The 20,582-nt window shown below is 45.7% G+C and overlaps 1 protein-coding gene across 1 annotated transcript in view; it reads right to left on the reverse strand.

Moving 5' to 3' along the window:
* Nucleotides 1-20,582, reverse strand: part of AOX1 (aldehyde oxidase 1) — a 74,123-nt gene that overhangs the window by 31,282 nt on the left and 22,259 nt on the right. Inside the window, 13 exon segments of the mRNA NM_001081990.1 lie at nt 536-632; nt 4,428-4,550; nt 6,937-7,051; nt 7,362-7,531; nt 11,686-11,778; nt 13,047-13,209; nt 14,929-15,113; nt 16,452-16,561; nt 16,849-16,942; nt 17,134-17,285; nt 18,860-18,952; nt 19,537-19,681; nt 20,258-20,338. Of these exon segments, the coding sequence (NP_001075459.1) occupies nt 536-632; nt 4,428-4,550; nt 6,937-7,051; nt 7,362-7,531; nt 11,686-11,778; nt 13,047-13,209; nt 14,929-15,113; nt 16,452-16,561; nt 16,849-16,942; nt 17,134-17,285; nt 18,860-18,952; nt 19,537-19,681; nt 20,258-20,338 (1,621 nt within the window).

Below are 20,582 nucleotides of genomic sequence, written 5' to 3' on the forward strand. Positions count from 1 at the left end.
TGAAATCCAGGACAAAGGGAGAGAAGGAGAAAGCAGGCAAAGAAGGAAGGAGGGAAAGAGAAACCGAGACAGAGGATTCGAGAGAAAGAAACACGGGCTCTGGAAATTCTAAGAGAAAAGGCTAATCCATTCACTGACCAGCTCTGTCAGTCACAGCTGTTGTGTGACGCTGGTCACACTCTGTAATCTCCATAAGCCTCAGTTTCCTGACCTGCAAGATGGGGATAATGATACTACACTGCAGGGTGGTGGGGAATGAGAAACGAGATGACACGTTCAACAACCGGGGCAAGTGGTCGCACGTGGGGGCTGCCACAGGCACAGTCTCGCCTCTCACGTGCCTCCCCACTGTGGGCTCTCCATCTACCCAGAGGCAGAGGTAATGGCTGTGACCGAGGGGCCTGTTCCCAAGCAGAAACGCTCGTATGGGCTGTGAGACAACTTCTGGACAGCAACGGAAGTGTTAAGCTGGGCACACTCAGAAGGTTCCCAGGGTGCTTCTCCCTCCCCACCATTTTTTTTTCAGATGTTTTACCTTCAAGAATTTGATCAACCACTTTAAATGCTTCATCAACATTTCCATATTCCAGTTTCCTTTCTGGCTCGAAGAAGGATTTTTGCTCTATAGCCTCCTGGAAAGAGAAAAGAAAGTGAGCAGGCGGGGCAAGAGACCCAGCCCCATGTAGTGGCCACAGCCACTGGCAGATCGCCTGGGTCTGGGCATCAATTCTCCCTTCTCTGAATCTAGGACGCCTTCACCATGAACCCTGTGGAGCCAAGAACCAGGCTTCCAACGCCCCGGGAGCAAATGTGGATGTGTCCATCAGTCCAACGACACTGAGTATGCACAGAAAAACCCAGAATCCGTTCCAGAATTGTGTCCAGGCCGACTATTCTCTTCATTCCCCAGCCCACATTATGCAGCCCGGGCCACGCAGGACAGGGGCTCAGAGCTTTAGCTCTGGATCCAGACAGTTTCACTCATCTCCGTTACTAGGTGTTTTGACTGTGGGCCCATTATGTTGCCTGTCGAAGCCTCATCTGTAAAGCAGACGTAACAGTGTGTGCAGGGTTCCAATAGGAATGTGGTGAAGAGAAAATGAAATGAGACATGTAAAAGGCTGACGCAGCGTAAACACTCAATGAGTGCTGGCTGAAGACTGCCGTGACCATGGTCATGGTGTCTCTGCCTGCTAGCCCCACGCTCCTCCTTTGGGGAGACAAGCACCCCATCTGCACAGCGCCTGGGTCATCCAGAGCTGGAAGTGAAGTCCATTATAAACCCTGCTGGGATGTCACAAATTCACTTATATGAAGGTACATCAGAAAGTTCATGGAGAAATAGCATTAAAAGACAGGATTATTTGGGGGCAAAAAAAATCTGAAATCCAGAGCCAATGCTGTGGCTCAGCTGGTTAAATCTGCAGCCTACAGCTTTGGCATCCCATATGGGCACCAGTTCAAGTCCCGGCCACTCCACTTCCAATCCAGCTCTGTGCTATGGCCTGGGAAAGCAGTATATGATGGCCCAAGTCCCTGGGTCCCTGAACCCACATGGGAGATCCAGAAGAAGCTCCTAGCTCCTGGCTTTGGCCTGGTCCAGCCCCAATCATTGTGACCATTTGGGGAGTGGATGGAAGATTTCTCTGTCTCTCCTTCTTTTTCTGTGTACCTCTGCCTCTCAAATAAATAAATTTTTTTAAAAAAGTGTGAAATCCAGGAATATAAAGGATCCACAAAAAGTTAATTAAATATGCACAGCATGAAAAAATTATATGTGGATTTCAAACATTTTTGAACCAAAATAAATTTCTCTTTTAATTCCATGTTCCATGAACTTTTGAAGCCTTCGTGTACACAGGCCCCTAATGGCACACAAAATCAGGGATGGAGCTGCAATAAGCTAGGTTGATTTCCTTACTTATCCTTGAAAATGTGTCTTTCTGTAACACAGCTACTGGCTGGCAATGGCACGTGGCAGCCCTTGTCAGCACTATCTACCATAGATTCTTGTCTATCCATGAAATTCCAGCCTGCTGGCAGTTGAGGGTCCTCTTCAGTCTGATCCCTCTGTCCACCAAGAGCTGTCTAGAGCTAGTGTCACATCCTAGCGAGTGTTCTGTGATGATTTCGCCATCCCCTCCTTTGGAAAAGTGGATTTGTTGCTTTTTAACACTGAGGGATGCAGGTTGGTTAACAGAGTGTTTGTTGACTGACTACCGGTGTGACCTTGGGTCACTGTGTCTTTTACTTTACTCAGCAGAAAGGATAACAGTGTTTACCTCGTAGGGTTGTTGTGAGCACTGAGTTAGAGTGTGAAACTGACTTAGAACTATGTCACGCAGTGAGCTTTTGCACCATGCAAAACTGAGCACGCTGTTGATGACGAGCAGAAATTCTGGTGGGAACCATAATTTTTTTCACCATGATAATCTGCCTGACCCCTTGACCCAAGAGTTTTGACAGAATTTCCCCATCTGAACTACTACCCATGCTAAAAAGCATAAGCAGGGTTAGACGTCAGTGGTAGGGACAGAGACCTAATTGGTTTTTTGTCCCATTTCTTTGGACAACACAATTCCTACTGGAACCGATTCACATGATTTTCTTATTAATCGAAGACTCACATAGTCTGGGATGAAAGCAGTTGCTATGCTTTGTAAATTCTGTTTTAAAAAGTTTAATCTTTTTTTTTTTTTTCCAGTACCACTTGCTGCTTGCTCTTTGGTAACTTCGAGCCACATTCTTGCTATTTCATGGTCAGGAAAGTGATAAAAGAACTGGGATGTGCAAGGAGCTGGGTATCGCCTCTGCTACAAACTGAGATTAAATTCTCGCCGATCCACTTGACTGACCCTGGCTAGCTTGGTTCCTGATGAAAACACGAGGTAAATCTTCCACAATGCCGCAGTTTGGCATTTGATGCTGGTGTGCTCCAGCCCAAGATTAGGGATGTGCTGATTTGGAGCAGGGGAGGGTAGGAATAAAGTGGAAATCTATTTGCTTATTTGGATTTTTATTTGTTCGGAAGGCATGGGGAAGGGAAGGATATTTAGCTACTGGCACTGGGTAAAGAAACACAAACAAGAGGTTGATGAATTATAATGTAGACAATGTCTTAGTAACAAGTAATTCTAACACTGAATCAAAATTGGGAAAGGGATACTTAAAGTAAGCACAGGAGGTAGGCAGCACCTGTGTAAAAGGGTCTGAGAAAGAAACAGAATGCTTGAATCTGAAACCAGCCAGGGAAGCCCGACAGTCCTAATCGCACTGTACCGCCAACCTGACTTCTATATCCTTGTCGTCTTCATATGATCTTAACTTTAAAATACTACAGAGATTTTTTTATTTTTCAGAAACCAGCTCCATGTTCCTAGGTACACGCAGAATGGCAGGAAATAACATCCAAGGCCAAGTTCTGCTGGAGATACTGATCTTGGCCAAGTCCATTTCCTCATTTTAGGCCTTGGGACATGCTGGTCGCTGAGAGAACAGCTTGTTTACTCCGTTGTGTAAAGATAAAATGGCAAAACCAATGCACACGGACAACTTGTATGTGCTGATTTTAATTACTCATGTTTCTTTCTTGACTTTCAGTCTTTTATTACTTGTACGTGATCAAACTAGTGGAACATATACAGAAAATCCTATCATTTCATCAGGATGAGTCTCATAAATGTAAGTTTCCAAATCCTTCCTAAAAAACAGATATGCAATTCTCTAATTTATTTTAAGATTCCAAGATAAAGATACCTGTAGGCATTATACAAGCTATCTCTCATGTTCATTTAAGACACACATTAAGGGATCTAAAAGCAGTGTTGCTGACGGTTGCTTCATAGGACATCTTGTTGGTCCTCACTGTGTGCCTGCAAGAGCCTTGGTGAAGGTGAATTACAGGGTGGATCCACTGCACGCTGGACATCGCCAGGTGTGCAGCCTGCAGTTCTCCCCTTCTCCTTTCTAAGCAGGGCTCAGACTGTCGCTAGGTCTCTTCCACTTCCCTATACAACCTGGCTCTATCGAAATCCAACCCCTGTCCCCAAGCCACTAGTAACCATCAGCTCCTCCATTCCTCTGCTGGTTACTCATTTATTGACAGATAAACATGTGACCTAAGTGGCCCAAGCAGCCTAGATCTCAGACTTGGGCTTGGAATGCTGGGAAAACAGAATTCCTCTTGCCCTATGAACACGAACAAGGAGGCCCAGGCTTCCCGGCTGCTGTCTACTATCACAGGGGAGACAGCCTGCACTGCAGGCAGCAGAGAGGAGGGGCAGGTAGGAATCACTGACAACGAGGCCCTGCTTCCTGGAGGCCACTGGGAGGCGGGTTTCCCTGTTACTGCAGTCAAAAGCATGTTAACACACCACTGGGCTTTCTTCTCTTGGCCCCAGAATTGGCACCATGACCAAAATCAGTACCTCGATCGACAGGATCACCGGTTCCAGGTCTTCATAGACGATCTTCACGTGCTTAGCAGCTTGCTTTGCCTGCACCTCGGACTCTGCGATCACGGCACAGACCAGTTGACCCACACACAACACCTACAGCACAGAAAGACCACGTGGTCATGGAGAGCCGGCACCAGTCCCCTCCTTGCCTTCCTTGTCCTCCTCCCTCCTAGGCCAGGGCCGGACACACAGAGCAAAGGACGCATCACACCTGTCTGTGACCACAACCACAGTGGCTTGCTGAGCCGGGCACTGGGGGAAGTTCACCTCTGGCTGCAGCGTCACTGGCAGCAGTGGTGGCAGAAGGCAGGCTTGATGCTGCCTTGAGGACAGCAGGCCCGAGCTCCAGGCCAGGCTACTTCAGGGCCAGCTGGCCTATGGGCGTTGGTCCATGGCCTGCCTTGCAGCTGCCCCACCACACTCAGGGCCATTCTGAGAGAGGTAGCTTCGGCTTTCACAGACAGGGAGGACCAGGAAGTCACAGATCTTCTGAGCTGGACAGAGGAAGGGCATGACTTGGGGGTCACCGCACAACCCAGCTGGCAAGCTTTTCTTACGGAGATGCAACACTTACTAGCCAAGACAGTGCTTCCCCCTCCCCCAGGGAGCGGGCAGCCAGCAGCCCTTCACTTACAGGTGGGGTGAGGGGACGAAGGCGCTCACAGGGGACCAGGGAGAGAATATAAAAGTGAAGGGAAAAAGGTAAGGCTCGGGAAAGGTAAAATCCCCGAGATGGATGAGTTTTCTCTCCCACCTTATCCCATGGGTTACAATTCAAAGCTAATCACTCATTTTTCAAGTTGACTACAGATGATCCTATCTTTTCCACAATGAGAACATGGAAGTTTTATCATCAGCAAAGAGCAGTGTGAAAATGCACTGAATCCAGCACACATAAACCTGTGTTGGGTGGGTGTGGGGGCAGTGGGAAAGAGCAATGACTCAAGAATGGGAGTGTGTGGACAACTTGACGTGGATGACGGGTCTGTGTTGGGTGGGTGTGGGGGCAGTGGGAGAGAGCAATGACTCAAGAACGGCAGTGTGTGGATAACTGCTGAGGTGGATGATGGGTCCGTGGGACCCAACGCTCTTGTTTGTGTGTGTTTACCATTCCTAAAATGAAAACACTTTAAAAAGGCATGAGACGCTAGAAGTGAACATTTAAAAAGGAATTAAATCAACACAGGAAATCGCTCACAAGGGCACTGTTCTTCATTCTCCATGCACGGCTGGCTTTGCCCCTGTGACCTGGCATACAGACAAAGCCCCCAGAAGCACACCTCTGAGAACAGGCAGTACCATGTGGCCAGGAACCGTGTGCTTGTTTAGTTAACATCCATGCAGAAGGCATAACTCTCATAGTCTCTGCCAGTGCCATGCAGCCCTGGCTTCGGGAGGAGTTTCAGTCTTAAAGTCAAACTCATTTTTATCAATGACATCTGCCAGTGAGAGCCAGAGACAGGGATTATTTCAAATTACAAGGCTCTTTGCTAAGTGCTGCACTGAGAAGTCTTGAGTTATGCAGAAAATCTGCTGCATGCTGTCCTTGCTGGATTTTCTGACAACGTGCGACATGATAGCCAAAATTTTAATTATTTAAAACTTTCAGAAGACAACAGGCTATCACTGTTTCTCTGCTCATTTACCTTGCTACGATCGCCTGTGGATGAATCTGACAGGAGCACATAGAAATAAATATGCTTAGTTGGTCCTCTGTATATAAAGTCAAACTAAAAATGAACCATAATGAAGAAGGAGATGGCAGAGGGAGAGGGAGATGGGATGGGAGGTGGGGTGGGAGGGTGGCTATAGGGGAAAGAACCAGCATATGCCTAAAGTTGTATCTATGAAAAAATGCATTCATAAAATGCGTGCTTAATTCAGAGCAAAAAGTTCAATAAAAGCCCATGCTGTCTTCTCTTCTAGACTTTAAGCTCTGTGAGGGCAGGGACTAGATGTATTTTATTCAGTTATGGTATCAGACATAATAAATACTCACTTAAAATGCCCATTGAATACTTGGCAGTATGAGGGAATGAGAATAAGTCCACAGAGGGAGAAAGAACTTCAGTATTAAAGCATGAGGAAAGACTTCATGGTGGAAATATCACTTGAACCTGAACTTCAGACACCCTGGGACTGGGGCAATAAAAGGGATTCCCAGGGAGTGATTTGCAGATAAAAGTTACCGTTAGTCTCTCTTCATTTACTCTTTCATACTTGTTAGTAGCATACCATCTTACCACTGGAAAATACAAAATGCTGACATATCTTTTATATAGCTACTCCACTTCTTTACTTATGTGGAAAATGAGTAAACTTGAATTTAATCAATACTATTAGAATATGATGCTTCATGATAAAAATTTGAATATTAGAACACTTGATGATATGCTAAATGAGCTGCTATCTTTCAGATAAGACGAAGTGCCTTTAACTGAGGACACTGTTTTTTCAATGGAAGATGACGACGGCGTACCTCATCTGCTGCCAGAAGCTTCTCTGTGTAGAACGTGTTCCCATCCTGAAGGTGCTCTGCTGTCACAATGTCCACCACGCCCGGCAGGCTGAGGGCTTCCAACAGATCAGTAGACCTAAATGATCACACACACCAAAGCGTCCCTCACGGTAGCCGCACACAGCCCCAAGGCCATGGAGAGCATGGATACGAGAGAGGTAAGATAAAAAAACTGCTCCGGTATTTCCCTACCAAACAATTGGGAAGAATTTCTTGGGACAGTCACGTTATTATTTTGGAGGGAAAAAAATCACAGCAAATCCCACATTTCAATCCCATTGCAAGTCTGCACTGGAAATCAGCAACAGACAGCTGGCCCTTTGTATGCCATACTTTTCACTAACGGGACTGAATCAGAGGAAGACACCATTATTAATGCCACTTACACAATCTTAGCATGAGCTCTTGGACTAGTTACAAAAGCCATGAAGAGTTCCCGGTCTACTGCAGGCATGTCATCAAGGTAGATGGCTTCCCCCGTGGCATGTTTAACACCAGACAGGTGCATGACAGGATGGCCAATTGGGTCTTGCGAAAGCTGCCTTGCATCTACATCCTGTGTAATAAATAACCAACACACAGTTTTTACCTTTCTATCGAGAAAGTAGGAGTAATCATATTATGCACATCTCCCTTAAGAACACAGCTCTGTAATCTACACCCAAAGTAGAACACTTCTGAGAGCGGAATGAACATTGTTCATAATAAAAATGGACAATAACAGCCAGGACAATAAACCTATCACAATAACTCAACAGGAAAGGAGGAGAGCCACTGCTGTGGTAAGGAAGTTCACGTTCAAGGCAGCTGTGAAGCATACAGTACCACAGGGCCCTCTGCTGCTCAGGGCAGCAGGAAAGGTTGTCTTCACTCACTGCCAGCCTATTTGAGGGACTTCAGAAAATAAACAGTCATCTGCAGACAGCCCAGTGCTTCTCCAGGCAGATAGCAGGCCTGGAATACCAAGAGGGAAGGGAAGAATGGCAGGCATAAACATGTTCAGCATCACTACATAGTATTTGGAAAATGAAAAAAAAAACTATTATTTTCATAGCATAAATGACAAGAAGTACATCATCAACTAATTTCATATATACAGGAATAGAGTGGTTTATACAACTGACTTAGCATAAGATATGTGTAGGATGTATGGCACTTAATCCTATTGCATATAAAATTTACTCTTCTATAATAAAAGAAACACTGATTGATAAACATTTGTTGTTTAAAATGTCCGTTTTTAACTTAACTGTAAAGTTAAATTTTGTAGTTACTATAACACAATGCACGAAAGAATTAATATTGGTTAGGTTGTTTTGGATCTTGTTGAGTTTGCCCTGACTTCATAAGCTAGGAATCAGAAGATTACTAAGAACAATAATTTAGAACCTGGCCCGGGGGCCAGCGCCGCGGCTCAATAGGCTAATCCTCCGCCTGTGGTGCCAGCACCCCGGGTTCTAGTCCCGGTCGCTCCTCTTCCTGTCCAGCTCTCTGCTATGGCCCAGGAGTGCAGTGGGCCCTGCACGCACATGGGAGACCAGGAGGAAGCACCTGGCTCCTGGCTTTGGATCAGCGCGGTGTGCCGGCTGCAACAGCCATTATGGGGTGAACCAACGGAAAAGGAAGACCTTTCTCTCTGTTTCTCTCTCTCTCACTGTCCACTCTGCCTGTAAAAAAAAAAAAAAAAAAAAAAAAAAAAAAAAAAAAAAAAAAGAAGAAGAAAAGAACCTGGCCCGGGAACCACTTAATAAAATAATAAAATTGGACATCAGACCACAACAGTAGGGGAAGAGGAAAAATGAGAGAAAAGTTTACATATTGAGGTTCAGGCATGAGCAGGGGTTTGAAGCAGCACCAATGCACACCAGCTCCACTGATACAGCTCGCCGCCTTGTCCCCATGAGCAATTTCTCCCAGAAGTTCTCTTCTCCCTCGCGTTTAAGGAGTTGAGGTAGTAACTGCTATGGTTTGGTTATGGTTTGTGCTGTTCCCTGTGCCCCACCTGCAACTATGTCAAGTGTAATCCCCAAGGTCAGGTAATAGCTTTAAGAGGGTGGAAACTCAATCTGGCTGTGGTGTTTCCAGGCGAGGCCTTTGGAAAGTGATTAGGTTTAGATAAGATAATTAGGGTGGACCCTGGCAGGTTTATAGGAAGCCCTATAAGGAGCAGACTCAGATGCACTCCTGTCTCCTGCCACGTGCTGATCTGTGTCACTCTGGGACTCTGCCAGCACCAAGGCCAACTGCCAGGAAGGGATGAACTTGAGGGAGAGAGCCTGTGCCATGAGGGTTGGACTTTCAGCCTCCAAAACTGCGAGCTAAACAACCCCCTTCTCTTTATAAAATAGCTTGCCTCTGGCATTTAATTGTAGTATCAAGATGTTGACTAACATGCTGATCAAAACAGAAAAAATGATGAGGTTTCTACCAAAGATAGTTTTTCAAATACTGAGGATGAGCTATGAAATGTATCACAGCATTAAAAAAAATGTTTTCTGAAAGCTTGCTGAGGCCTGAAAAAAAGGTTGAGGGTAAATTCCAAAATATCTTTGTCCTACTGAATAGTCAAATATGAAGTAGATTGCTTTGGCTGAGTTGCTAACACTTTCTTTTGGCAATCAGAGTGATAAATCCACTGGTGAAAGTAATTGATTACGGCTGGCTCTCTGTCTCTGCAGGTACTGTAACTACTGGGCAGCTGCGATTTCCAACCAATTGTAAATTGAAAATATTTGAAAAAATTCTATCTCTGCTGAATGTGTACAGAATTTTTAAAACTTATCATTATTTCTTTTCTATTTCACTAGTCCTAAAACAATAGTATAACAACTATTTACATAGAATTTGCATTCTACTAAGTATTATAAGGAATCTAGCAGTGATTTAAAGTATATGGGAGGATATATGTACGGTACATGGAGGTACTGCACCATTTTATAGGAAGAACTTGAGTAGCCATGGATTTTGGTATCTGCAGGGGGTCCTGGAGCCAAGCCCTGAAGGATGCCCAGGAACAACTGCTCTGTTTCTGCTTGTCACGTGGCTGCAGATACTATGGAAGAAGAGTGCTAGCTCCTCATTCCTCCTGAAGCCATGTCAAAATGCGCTGGAAGCAAGTAAGCTGATTCTGGCAAGATGCCCATCGTGCTGCTGGAGCTGCTCTAGCAGTGTGTGTGTGTGTGTGTGTGTGTGTGTGTAAGAGACACACTGGTCAGTTATTAAATCAGCAACGGGAGTCACTGTGCACTTACTCCCCATGTAGGATCTCTGTCCTTAATGTGTTGTACCATGCGAATTAACAGGAAAACTCCTACTCAAACAGTACCTTATACTTTGTGTATCTGTGTGGGTACAAACTATTGAAATCTTTACTTAGTATATACCAAGTTGATCTTCTGTATATAAAGATAACTGAAAATGAATCTTGATGAAGAATGGGATGGGAGAGGGAGTGGGGGAGATGGGATGGTTGTGGGTGGGAGGGAGGTTATGGGGGGGGGAAGCTGCTATAATCAAAAAATTGTACTTTCGAAATTTATATTTATTAAATAAAGGTTTTAAAAAAAGAGAGACAAACTGTTCAAAACCTTGTCTTACAACCTACAGCAACAAACTTCCTTTCAAGGTCATCCACTATGTGGAGGTTTTCAGTTTTCCCTGAGTGAGTTGAAAGCCCACTGATTTGTCGCTCTTGTTCCTTTCTTAAGCTTACTTGTCAGGGTGATGTTAGGGGATATACAAGCCAAAGATAGCAGAGGCTATATTTTAGAGAACACCAGGAATGGTGGCAGCTGGGTTTAACTTTCAAAGTGTTCACTTCCAGTGAATTGTGGCATATTTGAATTTCTGAACACATTGAACCCAAATCTCCGAAGGGCACACACCTACTTCAATGTTCATTAAGGCATACTGTGAGCTTTTATAATTAAGTCCAACAATAGAACTTGATAACTGATGTTCTAAAAGCCTTCTCTTCATGTTCCTGACTTAATAAATCTCAAGGCCAAGTTTCTTGTTAATAACTTCAAGGAAAGACACGTGAAATCTCCAGTTTACAATAGGATGAGATCAGATATTTTTATGATTCTGTGGCAGAAGCTTCCATTTGGAGGCTGTGAGGAGTTCCACTCTCTGACAGCCAACCTTCACTAGGAGAGATCTGAAATGGCTCTTGGGATTTAGGTCTGATTCATTTCTGAAACGTAACTCACAGGAAAATCACCCGGAGAACAGAGGCTGAGGGAGTGAAGTACCTCCACACGCAAACAAAACACATTGGCAGCCCGTTTGAAAAGAGGATTATTGCATTTTCATCAGTCTCCAGGGACTGTGTGCCCTCTGCTTCTCTGAAAAATGAAACCAAAGCAGCCTCTGGCCCTAAAACAGAACGTGGCTTTAGCTGTGCTGTGGCACACGCAGGGGCGGAAAGTGAGTGACAAGGGGCCAGCTCCTTCATGCCCGCTGCACCAGGGTGCAGGAGAAAACACATGGAGTTAAGACCAGAATGGGCGCTTTCTTTATAATTACACTGCTATACTGGTTTTGAGTCACAATAATTCATTGATTTTGAAGTCTCAATTACACTAAAGGAGGTGGTGAGTTCACCAGAAGGGGAACTGAGGTTTGTGAAGCTTGAGAATCACTGGGACGGAGGGAAGGTCCAGGTAAGGGCGCGACAGCCCACAGTCCAAGAAGCCCCATGCCACTAACCTGGTCCTTCAGTGTGCTCCAGCTGTATCTGGCATGGAGATCTTGCAGGGCACTCTCATACTTGTCTGCAAGGTGGGGAGACAGACCTGGGGCCTGAAAAGTGGAAGCAGTGCCGATGTTTAGGATGATTTACAATGTGCACAACAGCCTTGGAAGGGAGGCTAGCATGATCTTAGCAAGCGCCTCTACCCTGACACCTGCTATGTCTCAAGTGCTCACCGATTCCCAGCCCTGCAACTAGCAGCTCACGTCCCGTAAGGACACACACTCTGGAAGACACATAACCCTCCCCATCCCACCAAGGCCTAGACGGACACGGTAGAGCACCGACTTCCTCCATCCCTAGGTTCCTCATGATTCGCAGGCTGTCCTGAATGAGCTGAGGACTTGCAAGCTGAGGCGGGAGGGAGGCGGAAGGGAGGCGGAAGGTACTGCAACGAGGAGCGAGCCGAGCCTTTGAGAATGAGCACAGCGCTCTGCGCGGCACCTCCTGCCAGCCGGGAAGGAGAGAGCGTGCCGCTTTGCTGTAGCTGGGCTTTATTTCCCCTCCCCTCCCCTTGGATCCTCTGGGGACAATATGCCACTGCGGAGGATTAAAGCTTCCCGTCTCAAGAGCCCGACACACCTTCTGGTTGTTCCCACCTATAGTGACAAGACACCCTCAACAGCAAGGGTGAGAGGGCTCTCTCTCACTGACTTCACTGACTTCCACACCACATGAAGAGCATCCTCGGCTTTCGCCCCAGTTTGCTCAGCTGGAGTTAATGAGGTCAATAAGGTTCCAGCTGCCTTCAGGTCTAGCAAATTTACTCACAGAGACACAAGCCAAAGAACGTCTAGGTCACTGCTCCTAATACAATGACGACTAGGTCACTGCTCCTAATACAATGACGACTAGGTCACTGCTCCTGTCGTTACCGGTGACGACTGCTCAGTGCCTCTCAAGCAGTGGGGGCTGTAGGAAAGCCCTTTCCTAGGATGCCCCATTTCATAACATAACCTCATGGGTGAGAGAAGCGCGGCTGAGAATCCAACACGTGAAGGTAAGCTTCAGTAAGCAGAAGGCGTGTTTCCCTTGGGGAAAACGCATTCATATCACTAGCAAGTTTTCTGAACATTATCTAGAAAAACCACATATAAGAGTGGCGTTGAACAAAATCCTGCGCAGCTCTGTGCTCTACCTATAACTCCTCCCCAAATCCATACCCATCCACAGACTTCCTGATGGGTGCCCACATGTCTCTAATTTGGAGCATCTTTCATAGCCTCCAGCTACTCGGCAGGTGGCTGCTGGGTCCCACTTTAGATAGCACTATAGCCCTTACGACTGGGAAAGCTAATGAATGATCAGTTTAATTTACCATCCTCTTCAAAATCTGGGACACTTCCAGGTAGAACTTGAAGAGGAAGCTGATGATGAGGGTCCTCTTGAACTCCACCTTCCCACCTGGTGCTGAGCCTGGAAGGGAGACTTCATCCAGAATCAACCTGCAAGCTGTGTCCAGCATCTCTTCATTCCAGGACCTGTGAGAGGCAAAAGGAGAAGACTGCTAAGCTGAAGGGAGGCATTACCTCTCAAGTTCAGCTCATGTGTAAGACAAATCACTACAATTTAACAGAGGAAATAAGAGTACAAGCTCTGGAATCAGGCAATCGAAGCTCAACTCAGTCCACCACTCTCAAGGTGTGTGGTCTAGGTCTCACCATGTCCTCATCTGTAAAAGGAAATGATAATAGAACCCACTTCATTGAGTGATATAAGTGACAGTGCATATAAAATCCTTAGCCCCGGAGTAACCAACTTATACATCACCAGGACATTTACTGCACGTCAGGTTCTGCTTTAAGCACCTTATATGTATTCCCTCATTTAATCCTCTCAACCACCCGGTGAAGTAGGTTTTCTTATGCATCTTTGACAGATAAGGAAACCATGGTACCAGAAGATTAAGTAAGCTGACTGAGTACGGGCTCAGCTGAGGTTTGAACCAATCTGGCTTACTCAAGTTTTAAAGCTCATGCTTATAACCACCAATCTCTATTACCTCTCTTGAAATGGCAACTGAGCAATGAACAAACTAATAAACACTCAGTACATGCTGTCTGCTAGCATTACTCATAGAAATAAGAAGTCAGGGCCGGCGCCGCGGCTCACTGGGCTAATCCTCCGCCTAGCGGCGCCGGCACACCGGGTTCTAGTCCCGGTTGGGGCACCGGATTCTGTCCCGGTTGCCCCTCTTCCAGGCCATCTCTCTGCTGTGGCCAGGGAGTGCAGTGGAGGATGGCCCAGGTGCTTGGGCCCTGCACCCCATGGGAGACCAGGAAAAGCACCTGGCTCCTGGCTCCTGCCATCGGATCAGCGCGGTGCGCCGGCCGCAGCGCGCCGGCCGCGGCGGCCATTGGAGGGTGAACCAACGGCAAAGGAAGACCTTTCTCTCTGTCTCTCTCTCACTGTCCACTCTGCCTGTCAAAAAAAAAAAAAAAAAGAAAAAAAAGAAATAAGAAGTCACATAAGCAAATGAACTCAGCAATTAATTACAGAACAAGTGCACATAAATTTATCATGGCAAACTTCTCCCACAATAAAGAATGTAAATGTATACCACTGGGAAATTAGTCATCTCTCTCTCTCTCTCTCTGTCTCTCCTCCCCACCCTCCCATTCCCTGACTATGATATGCACTTCAGAATTCACTAAAGCCAAGCTATATGGACATAATCATGGGATGTTACTGGATTTCCTTGCAATTAAACAAAAAGCTGCTATGTACTTTTCTTTTCTTTTTTTTTTATTTTTTATTTTTTTTATTTTTATTTTTTATTTTTTTTATTTTTGACAGGCAGAGTGGACAGTGAGAGAGAGAGACAGAGAGAAAGGTCTTCCTTTGCCGTTGGTTCACCCTCCAATGGCTGCCGCTGCAGCCGGCGCACCGCGCTGATCCGATGGCAGGAGCCAGGAGCCAGGTGCTTTTCCTGGTCTCCCATGGGGTGCAGGGCCCAAGCACCTGGGCCATCCTCCACTGCACTCCCTGGCCATAGCAGAGAGCTGGCCTGGAAGAGGGGCAACCGGGACAGAATCCGGCGCCCCGACCGGGACTAGAACCCGGTGTGCCGGCGCCGCAAGGTGGAGGATTAGCCTAGTGAGCCACGGCGCCGGCCCTGCTATGTACTTTTCGTCTCATAATTCTAACTCATACAAAAGGAACTGCTCTATACTTGGGAGTTTAAGGACACAGCACCTTACCTTCCAATGAGTTTCTGGCAGGAATTCTTGGCGCAGATGATGGTTGGACCAACGCCACCATATGATATGGCCAACTCTCTAATGATGCCATCCCCTTCTCCAAAAAAGACTCTCATTCCTGAGTTGACTATGGCTAGCGCGTTCTGTTTCCGCTGGGCTTGTCGGAAGGCTAACACGAATTCCCACTGAAAGAAAATGTTATGTAGCACAGGGCTCACCTCAAAAGTCCTGGACTGAAGTCCTAACCTGCAGTACTTCAGAAGGTGACTAGGTGTGGACACAGGGTCTTTAAGCTTCAAAGAGCAAGAGGTAAGATGAGGTCATGAGGGTGAGCCTTAGCCCAACATGGGAGGTACTCTTGAAAGAAGAGGCTACTTGGATGTGGACATGTACGGGGGGAGGGACCATGCAAATACACAGGGAGAAGACAGGCATCTATAAGCCAAGTTCAGAGATCGACAGAAGAAATGAACCTGCCTTCACCTTGACACCAAAGTCTCAGCCTCAAGAGTTTCTAGGAGAAAAACAGAAACAAAGGCCACCTCTGCAGTTGAAGCCACTCACGTGGTTCTTTGCTATGGGAGGCCTCACACACTCATACCCCTCCAAGACAGGACTGATTATTATCATCGCACACAGGAGAAATGTAAGGTCAGAGTGACTCAGTCATTAGAATACATGTTGAAATGAGGATTCTAAGCTGAGTTTATGTGACTCCAAACCCTAGTGTTCCCATTAGGATTTACTGCAAATGTATTTTGAAAGCCTCATTCAAATCTGATGCTATAGTTGAAATACATTCTTCTTATTTTGCGGACAAAAAAACCTACGGGGCAAAGAATTTTTAAAAATCTGTTAAGGGCTGGCTGACATTGTAGCACAGTGGGTTAAGCTGCCCCCTACAATGTCGGCATCCTGTAGGAGTGCTGGTTCAAGTTCAGGCTGCTCCACTTCTGTTCCAGCTCCCTGCTAACACACCTGGGAAAGCAGGGGAAGATGGCCCAAGTACTTGGGTTCCTTTGACTCAGGTGGGAGACTTGGATGAAGCTCATGACTCCTGGCTTTGGCCTGGCACAGCCTTCACCATTGTGGCCATCTGGGGAGCGAACCAGTGGATGGAAGATCTGTCTCTCTCTCTGTCTCTCTCTCTGTCTCTCTCTCTGTCTCTCTCTCTGTATCTCTGCCTTTCAAATAATACTCATAATAATAATAATAGTAAATCTTAAAAAATCTGCTAGAAAGTAACTTTAGATCTGAGTTGGAGAAGGAAAGGCAGAAAGAGAGACAGAGAGAGCATGTGCAGAGATAAATACGCCCTGCTTCTTGGAACCACAGGAATGTGGGACACTAGTAAAAGGTCGTTATGCACAAGCACTCTGAAGATAATGACCTCGTGCCACTTCTGAAGTTGAGCCCTTCTCTCCCTAGTGAACACTCAACACTTGTTCCTGACCCACCCCCTGGTGGAATAAACAAGCTATAAGCTGACAGGGAAAACCAGCAAACCGAAAGGAAGATGTTACCTTCCTGGAGTAGGGGATGTGCACTGAGGCCAAGATTTCTTGCGGCTTCAGATCAGCCTCGGGACACCTGCTGAGAAACTGCTCATCTAAGGGAATCTGGCGCTCTCCCTCTGTGGGAAGAAGTGGAACCTTTGGTCCATTAACGATGCTTCCAAACCTCAGAAATAACTTAACCAAATACCCAAGGAACCTGGTTGTTTGGGGGCAGGCAGTGTTCTTTCTACACCAAATCAACCTTTTACCCCCTAACAGCATCTCACTGTGTTTTTTCAGAAAGGCAAAAAAAAAAAAAAAAAAAAAAAAAAAAAAGAATTGTTACTATTTGGGAAAGTCACTTTCAAAACTGGACTTCCTGCCTCCCCAGAGAGAAAAAGGGGTGACAGGAGCTGTCACTTACCTTTCGACAGCACATTGAGGGTGCAGTTACCCACGGCCAGGAGGGGATTCAGATCTGAATCCAGATGTCTGCTGATGATGTGGCCCCCTAAAGACTTTAAAATAATGACTTGTTTTCACTTTAGTATGTAACTATAAAAACAAAAGTGATAGAATAAGGACTAAACAGAGCTTTGGAGAACCATTTTTTTGTGTGTTCCAAAAAAAAAAAAAGGGGGGGGGGATGATTCATTGGGACAGAAACCCAAGGGATGCGCACCAGAGTTGAACTGTCATCAATACGTACTGCCATGTTTCTGATCTGAGATCCCGCCAAGGTTCCCAAGTGCTTCAGGAGGGCGCGGTACGTCTGCGCGTTTTCCTCCGGAACCTTCTGAACCACATCAGCTAGGATGTCCTTCACTTGGGCCAGGCTAAGGCCAGCACCCAGCGTCAGCCCTGAAATGAAGTCATTTGTAAACACCGCAGTGTTACCACTTCCGGTAGACCAAAGCTACAGACATGGGATCTTCTAGAAACACACTACACTGCTTCCTGGTGGTGGTGGAGGTGACGAAACTGGTGAAGGTGTTGATGGTGGTGCAGGTGGTGAGGGTGATGGAGGTGGAGGTGACGTGGGTAGTGGTGGTGAAGGTGTTTGCTGATGATGGTGGTGAAGGTAGCAGTGATGGAGGTGATGGATACCAAATTCTTTGAACACCCATTTTATCAGCACTATGTTGAATGCGTTAAATAATCTCCTTGAATCTGAACAAACCTATGAAATACGAATAGCTTATTCCATAGAGGAAGAAACTGAAATACAGTTAGGTAACTTGCCTGAGATTTTATAGCTAATATAATTGAATATTATAGTGAAGAATTAGATCCCAGAGGCTGTACTCCAAATCCACATGTATATTGCTTCTCATCTTTGCTATTAAAACAGCTCCCTTTATTGGATGGTTATCTGGCCTAGCAATTAAGATGCTGCTCGGGACACCCATATCCTGCACTGGAATGCCTGAGGTTAAGTCCCAACTCTACTCCAAATTCCAGCTTCCTGTTAATGCATGCCTGGGAAGTAGAGCTGATGGCCCAAGTTGTTGCAGGCCTGCTACTCACGTAAAGGCCCAAATTAAGTTATCGGTTCCTGGCTTTGACCTGGTCCATTTCCAGCTATTGCAGGCATTTAGGGAGTGAACAAGCTGATGGAAGCTCGCTCTCTCTCGCTCTCTCTCTCTCTCTATCTCTGTTTTTCCCTCTGCCTCACAAATTTATAAACATTTTTCAAAAAATCCTTTGCAGGAGTGGGAAAGCCAATCTGTGAGCTGCTTAATACTTTTTCTTGCCTGCTACTGTGATTCTGGAGAGCAAAACCTGGTCAGTGCATCTTGATTTTCTATCCAGCTTTTAGCACAGTACCCTTCACTGAATAATTGTTACATTCTTCTGACATTTCAGACAAGGATAGTTATTCAGAAAACCTTGACTCTTCAGCACAATTAGTATCTTGTATAACCTTAGAGAGTTCTTCCCTGAGGCCTTCTCTAGAAAGTCATCATGCTTTTGGAAAAAAAAAAAAAAAAGTTTCAATTATCTGCCAGGTAGGAGAGGGGGGAGGCAGAGAGAAAGGAAGAGAGCATTAACAAGAGGGAGAGGAAAAAGGAGAGGACAAACTCATCTGCTGATTCATTTCCAAAACTGGTGGGGCTGGGCCAGGGCTGAAGTTGGGAGCTAGCAGCACAACCCAGGTATCCCAGGCAGGGATCAACTACCTAAGCCATCACTGCTGCCTCCCAACATACGCAAAAGCAAAAAGCTAGACTTAGGAGCCTCAGCCAGGAATCAAATGCAGGCACTCCAATGTGGGACATGGGCATCTGAACCACTAGGCAAAATGCCCACTCCTATTATTATTTTTATAAGAGAATCCCTGTATATATGATAATTAGTAACAATTCTTTTTCTGCTTACTGGCTGGACAAGGTAAAATAAATTCACTTTAAGAAAAAAATGTCTTATGAACTCACCACTGTGTGTATGGCTGACAACATTCAGTTCTTCAATACTATCAGGAGAAATTATAACTGGGTGAAAGATGCCTTTAAATTTCATTCCAGGCCCTAAAGGATTAGAAAAAATAAAGTAAGGATAAAAGATTTGACATTGTAATTAAGCTGATGTCTTCATATAAAAATTACATATTTCTTTCTATTGGTCTATTTAGTGCCAAATCACATACATAGAGAATGCTGGCTGGATTTTCATTAAAAACTGAAGATTCTTTGGAACCGTTAGCCTTAAAACCTGGGCCATATGGCACGTTCACAATTCTCTTTGAGAAGTCTTGGTGGGGGGGGGCCTCAAAGAGTCAGCAGTCAAACTGAGCCTCCTTGGATCATCAGGAAGACCCTCTAAACGCAGCTTAAGTAAAACATGCCCACTAAGACACCAGTGAAATATAGACAGCAATTTCAAATACGAGGCCCTGCTCAGCTCCCACCCATGTGGAAAGACAGGACATTTGTCTTCGCTGCTTGTTTGCTATGGAGCAGGACTCTTGGGTGAGAGGGACATATTTATCTCCTGACAGAAATTATCTTGAAAAACACTGCGAAGTAGAGTTCAAAAAATGAAAACCCTGCTTTTCCTGAGAATACGGTGTTTCCTTTAAGCCCTTTTCTTCCAGCCACGGGGCTCCACCTACCCACAGAGGTGTTGCCCATGACAACAGGGGCCTGAGGATACGTGGACTTAGCTTCCAGAAGTGCCTTCAGGGTCACTGGGGAAATCCACATCATTCTTTCACCACTAAAAACCCTGGTCCTCTGGGGTTGTTTCTCAGCCATTGTCTGTTGAAAAATCAACAGGGATTTGAGACACCTCCCTCGTGAAGCTCCACCTGCTTCTGTTCTTCCTTGTGGAAACAGAGAGAGCAAACACGAATCTTCTAAAAAATGAAGTGAAAGTGACCCAAAGAGCTCTATGAGGAATGAGAGTTGGGGACAAAAGTATGACAGTGTTCTACTCCTCTGGAGAGTTCTACTCCATATATATATATAAAAGGAAATCATGCTAATGTTTCAAAATACACTGACATGCTTAATTTAGTAAAATCATTCTATGGAAAAAGAAGCCTGCAAAATGAAATTAGAAAACATGTCTACTTCTACATGTGTTGTGATTTCATGACTTTTCGTAGATACGATCTGCTGCCCCTTGTATGGCCAGCTCAACTCTCTCCTCGTGGTAACTCTGCCCTCATTCCTACAACTCTTCCTTGGTCCAAACTCATTAGGTCTTGAGACAAGGATGACAGGCAGGTATTATCTATTTGGAAATTAGCTTTTGAAAGAATCCCTATGCAAATGCCCTTGCTGGTCTTACCATGAATTTTTCTAGGATGAGCTGAATGTGGCCTTCCTTACCATTAGCTCAGGAGGAAATATCAGTTCCTGGGTTGGATCCAGCGGCAGGTACTCCTCTTCTGAGAAGAGGTTTGGCCTTGTCTTCAAAAGAGAAAGTATCAGGAGTTACTGTCATCAAGTAAGTCTAACCACTGTAAATTCCCCGTGGGAAGGGGTCAAGAGAAGGCACGCAGTCACACACAGCAAACAGATGACAACGTCAGCTGGCCAGTAGGATCCCAGAGTTCCCAACCAAAGGCTCCCCCACAGTCACAGACTCTGGCTACCCAGCCAGAGTGGCCCTCTGCTCAGCTCCCTGCACACTCTCTGGGGTCAGGGGACAGGA

This window comes from Oryctolagus cuniculus, chromosome 3, assembly GCF_964237555.1.
Source record: "Oryctolagus cuniculus chromosome 3, mOryCun1.1, whole genome shotgun sequence".
In the NCBI taxonomy this organism is placed as follows: domain Eukaryota; kingdom Metazoa; phylum Chordata; class Mammalia; order Lagomorpha; family Leporidae; genus Oryctolagus; species Oryctolagus cuniculus.